Source organism: Tigriopus californicus, chromosome 5 (genome assembly GCF_007210705.1).
Source record: "Tigriopus californicus strain San Diego chromosome 5, Tcal_SD_v2.1, whole genome shotgun sequence".
Taxonomy (NCBI): Eukaryota; Metazoa; Arthropoda; class Copepoda; order Harpacticoida; family Harpacticidae; genus Tigriopus; species Tigriopus californicus.
Genome location: NC_081444.1, coordinates 5,887,977 through 5,895,911, shown reverse-complemented (window position 1 = coordinate 5,895,911; position 7,935 = coordinate 5,887,977). Strand labels below are relative to the sequence as shown.

The following is a 7,935-nucleotide window of genomic DNA, read 5'->3' as shown; positions in this document are numbered from 1 at the left end:
TCTTACAATTCATGAACGAAGAAATCTATTCCATCTTTGAATAGTAATGAAATTCGTCTATTGCCATCTTTACTCTTTTCAGTGATTGTTAAAAACAGAAATTTGGTTCCCACTCCCACGCATTACCAAATTGAAAAGATTGTTCAAGCCCATTTACTAGTCCGCTTCTAAACCCAAGTGAGACGAGCCATTGCTAGACCAACACGAGGTCCAAAAAACCCAGGTCTAGAACGTGTGAATGGTCCTTGCTTTCTCTTTTCCGCCGGGCAAGCAAACCGAACGGCAAATTCAATCTTATGCAGTATATATTATGCTCACGAGGGAGACATTTCAACTTATAAGCTACACATTGAAATTAGTATTAGAAGGTTTTTACAAGACATTTTCCTAAGACCTCAACCGTGATGGAGGGGAACACCGACCTCTTTGGTATCCTGATATTTATTGTCACTTTTGGTATTCCAAACGGAGGTAAGAGTTGGAGTTTTACAAGGGGCAAGAGCGTATTTTTCCACCACTGAGAATGCACATTTTTTTCCAAGGTTCATAAAATTGTTTAATTCGAAACAGAGCCTAAAATAATTTTATTGCTAACAATATGTTGTGCTACCTATATGCTCATAAGTTAAATGTATAAGCATCTTTTCGGTTTACCATATATTTTTGACTTTGTCCATGTTTTTTTTTCATCATTTAAAATATTTTAAACCCTGGCGACCCTCTTCAGGGAACCATCGCAGTCATCTATGCTTTGATCTATTAACCTTATCTTACCACCTTGGTCTAACCCCTGGTCTAACTAATGTTCCTGGAGTATTGATGGGTTCAAACTAGTCATTTCATTATTTGTTTCCTCAGTTTGCAAACATTTGTTCCATTTTCAAATAAGTGTAGTGCTGATAAACCAACAGGAACCAAACAGCAAGCCATATATGCTTCTTTTATATGATATTCTAGGCACTCAATCAGACTCAAGGAATTCATTGTAATTAGTTTTGAGATTAGTTTTGAGTCTCTGTTAATTAATCATATGGAGAATGAAGACAAATGAGCCATTGTGACTTTTTGAACAAATAAGCAGAGGATTGGACATTTCTTAAAGACAAGACTTATTTCCACGGTGACTTTGAACTTCCCTCAGATTGTTCATTTTCCATGATTTGGTGATAGAATTTTGCACACCTACTTATAGCACAAACAACATAGCCATAATCCCTTAGCATTTTTAATTATTGAGTGAATCAAGTGTAGCACAACTTCATTTGATTATTAAAGATTCAATGGGATTATGGTATAAGATAGCTGCGATGTTTGTCTTAATTCTGCCTCCACAAAATGCCCACATTCAAGGTGCCAGACTCAATTTTCAATTTTTCCTTGAATTTCCTTTCCTTCAAATCCACTATAAAGGTATGACTTAGGGGATGTTACTCTGCCTCCCCCCCCCTCCAAAATATGTAAGCAATAACAATCGCTGGCTTTTGTCCGACTTGAGTACAGTGTGAGACTCGAGTCCTCTACTGAACTCGCCCCAGCACTAGTCCTACTTCAATCGGCAAACCAGATTCAATCCTGGTGTTCCATCATAGTGTAAAGCCGCCCTAACAGTGCTTCGATTAATCTTTTGCCTCACTGTTGTCAAACTGGAATTTAAGTTGGGTCATGAGCGATTACAATCTTCCAACCCTAGTAAATCAGCATCTATTTAGGTTTTAGCACTTCAAAAAGGAAATAAATGCATGATACAGAATTAGTTGACGGAAGTTTGCAAAAAAAAGTCTGCAAAAAAACAAGAGCAGAATGGAAACGACGATTTGCAACAGATAATCTCATGCCTACTATAATATTTTGTGTCTTCAATTTAACTTATATTAGACTAAGTTTTTTTCAAAAAATTCACATCCGAAAACCTAAAAGAAAAAGGGCTCTGTTTCGAATTTTCGAAAAATTCCCCAAAAAAATGAAGCAAAATATGTGAAAGCCAGACATCACATTGTTTGTATCTGATAGGCAGTGTCATTATCTAGGGACGGGTAAATTGTGTGAAAATACTTTTTGCCACTAAAGACCACTTTTTTACCGATTTGCCCTTGTCACTTTTAGTTGAAACCTTTAAACTGTAATTTTGCACTTTATTTTGCATATTTGGCCTAAAACTGTTGTTATGGTTGAAATCAGAACGTTGAAAAATATTTTTTTGAAACAGGAAGTCCAACCTGTATAGTATCAACATAGCGTAATGAATATTATTAGATGATCGAATCTCAAGGTGTTGGCCTAACTCCATTTATTTTCAGCAATGGCAACCTGTGCTCCACCCAATGAAGATTTTGTTGCTTTCAATGGACGCTGGTATATTCAACCAAGTGCAAGTAAATCCAGTTTCAGCTCAGTAAGTTGTCCAAGCGGCTCAAGAATGGCCACGGCTCAGAATGAAGATGATTATAAGGCCATCTTACATTTCCATCGTAAGTACAAACTATTACATCAAACCAAGATATATCAGCCATGTGAAGTAAACAAAACACAGGGAAAACTGTAGTCCGGCACCTTGATTTTGGGTACTAAAGAAAATGTTATTTTTTGTGTGGTTCTGGCAAAGAACTTAAAAACTTGGCTCACTATCAGAATACTCTTTGCTTCAGCAAGCCGGCAAATTGAAATAAATGACAAATTCAGCCTAGTGATGTTAGTCTGAATTATCCCTCCACAAAATACCTAAAGTTAGGGTGTGACTATACTTTTTCCTTGAATTTCCTTTACTTCACATGGCAAATGGAACAAGAGGCAGCAGGGGAAGGTAGTAACTAGTGCCCTGTATTAAAAGAGTACGACAGTGAGGTCACCGCACCGTTGGGGTTGAATTTTGACCCTTCAATTCCATTCCAAAACAATGAGTTTACAAGGGTCCCAGATCCAAGACTAGACACATCTTTGTAAACGTTCGTGCCTTAATGATTAGTTATAAGGCTTAAGTTATTCTTCAGACATCGGTAATTGCAATCACAGCAACACCAAATTCAGATTATGTATCTTTCAGCACCAAATGTAGAAAGTGGCTTATAAGTGGTATTTAAAACGTTCAAAGTACAATGAAGGGTGCCTTACGGGTAACTAAAGCCATATATAACTCTTTGAGCCACATATTTTTATGTAAATATACTTGGTTTGGATCTGGGACCACATTGTTTTGGAACAGAATTGAAGGTCCAAAATTCAACCGCTATAGTGCGCTGAACTCACTGTCGTACTCTTTAAATACAAGGCCTGAGTAGAGACCCTGGATTCAGATACGCGCGAGGTTTGACAAGTGGCTCCACTTAAAAAATGCAAACAATCAGTAGAACCAAAAAGTTTCCAAACAAATTTTGAAGTGATACGTTGTATAAGAAAGAACTCTATCATGACAAGGATCTTTGAATATTTTCTTCAAGGACACTGTCAAAAGTTACTTGAAGACAAGCTCATTCATGGATATGGCATTTTAGAGTGTCACTATTATTTTGTTACTTTCTAAATCCTTTCTGAGCCCATTTTTTCATAAGATTAGATTGCTGTAATATTTCATTAGATTATTCAGATTAACATTATCACATGTGAGCTTCCTGAGTCTATGAAGAAACAAATCCCTTTTATTTTACAATGTAATTTGTTGAACATGGTTGTACTTTCTTTTTTGAAGTGCTTTAGTCCAACTCGAGACTGGCAGCATGCAAAAGATCAGTGTGTCATTTACATTTTATTGAGAAATACCACACTAATGCCATTGTAATGACAAGAGACAATCTTAAACCTGTGGAATGAGCTGGTTAAATCCATGGTGGATCAAATTTGTCATAAATTATTCAATGCTTTGCCATATTATGCGATGCAAACGTGCGATCTCATTTTAGAAGCAACTGAATCCCTGTCGGAAAGGTTTTCAAACAAAGGCCCCAAGTTCGTTGACAATTGGCAGCCAATCAGGTCCGTCGAATTTGATGACATATACTCAACCTCGCGTATCTATGCCTATAGCATCTATAGGCCTGAGTAGTAACGAGTCATTCGTTCCTTGCTGTCAGCTGTGACGTCACGCTGTACCTCAAAAAAGAGAATAACATGGACAAGTATGAAAATGCACTTCAAAATTAGGCCTGTAACCCTACAATAGATCACTTTTTAGAAACTTTTCCATAGGTTCCAGTGTTAAGTTATACCAAAAAGCCAGTATAATTGATCCTGAAAAATTACCTACATGTTTTGCTTTTGGTTTCTTTTCAAGAAATAAACTAATTTATTTTTCAATATTAAATCAATACTAATCAATACAAATCGCCAATAAATGACCAAAAAAGTGAAGCAGCCCCAAGAGATGAAAAAGCATAAATCGCATTCTTCTGTGAAAAAATATATTAAGAGTTAGAATAAAAATGTTATTTTTTTTTTCAAATATAAGTGAAGAAATGTAAACAGCAATACCAAATTATTCAAATCATTACCTAGAATTTATAATTTTCATTGAAACTTGAAATTTCCATGTCCGTTAGATATTGTTAAATAGTACCAACAGTAGTAGTACTTAATTGCGACTCTTGGTTTGATTTTTTACGGGCTTTTCTAATCGCTATAGCGAATGTAATCTCCAGGACTATTAGAATGAAAGATTATAATTCGTCTATTTATTAAATTTCAATTTTTCTATGATATTTGGTCTACCAACAAGTTTGAGTTGGCAGACTGAGTTAGTCCTTGAATGTAGGGTTGATCTTGAATGCTATCTAAAAAATTGTCCAAGTTTGACGTGAGAGATGCTACCGGATCAACAAGGCCTACGTATTCCCTACGAAAATTAGAGGGAAGGAAGTTAAACAATGAAGGAGCCTAAGAAAGAAGAGAAGTGGACTTCATTGTTCGAACTAGCCTGGATTCTCGAGGACTTGAAGGTGCTCTCAAAACGCACATTAAGCCTCTACGGTCACTAGAATTGAACCGTGAATCTTAGGTTGGGACAAAGTTCATGGATGCTTTTGAAGACGTACAGTATCAGACACCTTTCGTACCTTCTCTGAATATTGTTCAATCCCAACCTTTCTAACCTCTCCCAATACGAGAGCTCTCTCATATCTTCAATGTCCCTGGCAAAGCATCTTTGGACCTGCTCGACCTTTTGCAAACTTGCTGAACTCATTGGAGCCTAAATGGGTGATGTGGTTGAACAATCGACTTGTACAGAGTCAGCATCGTGATGCTATCTCTGGACTTAAACGTGCGATATATCCAACCGCATATTTGAAATCTACTAGTGGAGTATTCAAAGGAGTTGACCCGAAGTTCATTGAGCGGAACTTCATTCCGTTCAGGGCCATATTACTCTTAGTAACCCAAGTATAGATTCGATCTTGGTTAGGACAGTTTGTCAAAATGTTAAATGAAAGTTTACATATAAATATTGTGTAAACAACTTAAAACAAGAATAAAGGACTGAATGGTCAGTAGGATAAAATAGTTGACTAGAGTGTGATATCAAAGAAAAAAGAATGAATGTAGTTAAATAAAGAGCTGGAAACTGCTTATTGGATTGTTTTACTTTGCCCTATTATGAAAAGTATGTTTATGCCCGAAAGCTTGAGTGTAGAGTCTTTTTTAACCAAATTAGGATCAAAGAGTCGGTCACTAAAAGGGACGATATCAATTATTAAGTTGTTATCATTGGATAAGAAATGCAGTGTCCTTCCTAAAAACCTGGTAAAAAGTTCTACAACGGCTTGTTTAAGAGCAGAATCAATTGTTCATGGAGTGTCCAAAGCCAAATTCGAAGTTGAAAGCAAACAAGTGTTAACTGGTTTTTAAGTGTAGATCACGTCACATGAAGTTATTATGGGTCCTCGACAAAGGGTTCGACAATGAAATATGGACCATCATTGATTACAATTCAATTATCGCATTGAATGATTTTTTTTGTCACGTGAAATGGTCTCTTCAGAAAAACTTGTTTTTGCATGGATTACACGAACAGAGCCAAAGGATCCGAAAAAATAGAAAATTCCGTCATGCATAGGCCAAATGTTGCGAATAAACAACTGAACTCAACACGACAACTTCAACGTTATGATCGTTTTATTATCTGTCTAATTTTGGGTCTACAACCCAGTTGATTTCATTCCCAATCTACACGAGAAGTTATGATTAGTTTAGCCCAAAGTAATCATTTTAGTCGTGGAGAATACTTAGGCCGACAAAGATCATTATATTTAATTATTAAATCTTTTGAAACGGAACGATATGCTATGAACGAACTCATCCGCAGGAAAAAGGGGCAAGAACAGTAATGAGTTCCCTCTTTTGAAGGAGGGGAATATAAGTCCAGTTTTTTTTCCTTGTATAATGTCACCAATCAAAAACAATGCAGCTAAACATTTCGCAAGTTGCAAGCACTCTGCTTATAATTACCAACCTGTCTCCCGAATAGACCTCGATATTTGATTTATAGAAAGAAATGGTGCCGAAATGTGGGTTGGCTTCAAAAATCCCAGTGGCAGCAACACTTGCACAAATGACGGGTGCAATAACTTGATTGAATGGGTGGATGGCACAAAGTTTACTTATCAATCTTTCATGACGCAGGGGATCCGAATGAAAGGTGGAGCGGATTGCTTTGCATTGTTCGGTAAGTTCACAAACCCGTTGAATATTTTGATGCCAGAAATGGTCATTGAACCTTAGCCGATTCATTTGAATTCAGACTCTGGGGAAATTGTGGGAGAAACGAGATGTAATACCAGAGCCTACTCCTATTTGTGCCAATCAACGTGCCAAGGGGCGTACACGCCATGTTTCGAATCACCACCCCCTGTGGGTGGAACTACAAAGCGAACTTCTAATTGGGATCAAACAACAAAAGACGTCAACATTGTTATCACGTAAGTAAAAGGTTTGGAATTACAAATGTTTGTGATTGCTTGCACCTGAATGCAATATCTGAATATGAATGAAACGTATTTTTTCCTGTTGGATGTAAATTTCAGTATTGGAGCTTTTACACATGGAGAAGTTTCACCCATTAGAAAATAACTGTTCTCGAGAACTTTGTTTGTCTTCATAGCATAAAACGCAACTATGGTTGTTTTGGCAATCCAAAATTCGTCAACCACCGAGTTCGCGTTGCAAAATTCTCGAATGCCTTTATTTTGTCATCCTTGGTTGGAACAAAACTTTACCAAAACAATATTGCAATCATACTAGGGGGGGAGGGGACCACATTTTGAAATCACGGAACCAAAACGAACTTTGCTTTGTCTTTTGTGACATATTCGTGTAGTTCATTTTACACTTCACGCGGTGTAGATGTTTCCATTAATTCATGTGTCTAAGCTCGTACAAGCATAAAAATGGCCTCGATTTAAATGTACGAAGGCGTTCCTCAGGGGCACTAGAAGAAAGAGATAGCACTGTCTCAACCTCATTTTCAAGTCTCTCAACAGACTTATCCCACCTCTTTCAGTAGTTCTCTTTACCTCACCTCGATGGCCACCCTCTCTCCCACCTTCATTCTCAATTCCCTTAACTTCTCTCCTGTTCAGTCTTTGCAACCCACCCTTGCTCTGGACCTTAAGTGGTAAACATATCGTTTACTTTTTCATCGTAGGATTTCTCACCCTCGACCCAAAATGAATTTGTCCTAAACCGGGATTTTTTAAGGCTTTCTTCTTGAACTGCTTGGGATCACATTCCCATTAGTGGAAAGAAAGTCCGTAAAAATCAATTTTTAGTTAAAACATCTTTGTTCCAGCTTTCCTTTTTTGTTAAATTGTCCCTAAAGTAAAAGAAGATTGAATATACAGCTTTTTAGCTACAGATGTTCAAAACCATCGAATTTGCTGCACAATTTTGACTCGTTCAAATCCATTTGACAGAAAAAACAGGAACATGGTTTTCCTCAATTTCACAGCAATG

At 37.0% G+C, this 7,935-nt stretch overlaps 1 protein-coding gene across 1 annotated transcript; it reads left to right on the top strand.

Annotated features, from left to right (window-relative positions):
* Positions 1 to 234: 234 nt before the first annotated feature.
* LOC131880744 (uncharacterized) lies at positions 235 to 6,906 on the top strand. Its single transcript, XM_059227437.1, has 4 exons — positions 235 to 471; positions 2,298 to 2,468; positions 6,473 to 6,649; positions 6,725 to 6,906. Exons 1-4 carry the CDS (start codon positions 405 to 407, stop codon positions 6,904 to 6,906), a joined length of 597 nt encoding a protein of 198 aa, XP_059083420.1. The 5' UTR covers positions 235 to 404.
* The last annotated feature ends 1,029 nt before the right edge of the window (positions 6,907 to 7,935 follow it).

Coding starts and splice junctions, on each gene's coding strand:
- LOC131880744 (XM_059227437.1), top strand. CDS start 405: ATGGAGGGGAACACCGACCTCTTTGGTATCCTGATATTTATTGTCACT. Junction 2,469..6,472: donor GGCCATCTTACATTTCCATC/GTAAGTACAAAC, acceptor TTTGATTTATAG/AAAGAAATGGTGCCGAAATG. Junction 6,650..6,724: donor GGATTGCTTTGCATTGTTCG/GTAAGTTCACAA, acceptor ATTTGAATTCAG/ACTCTGGGGAAATTGTGGGA.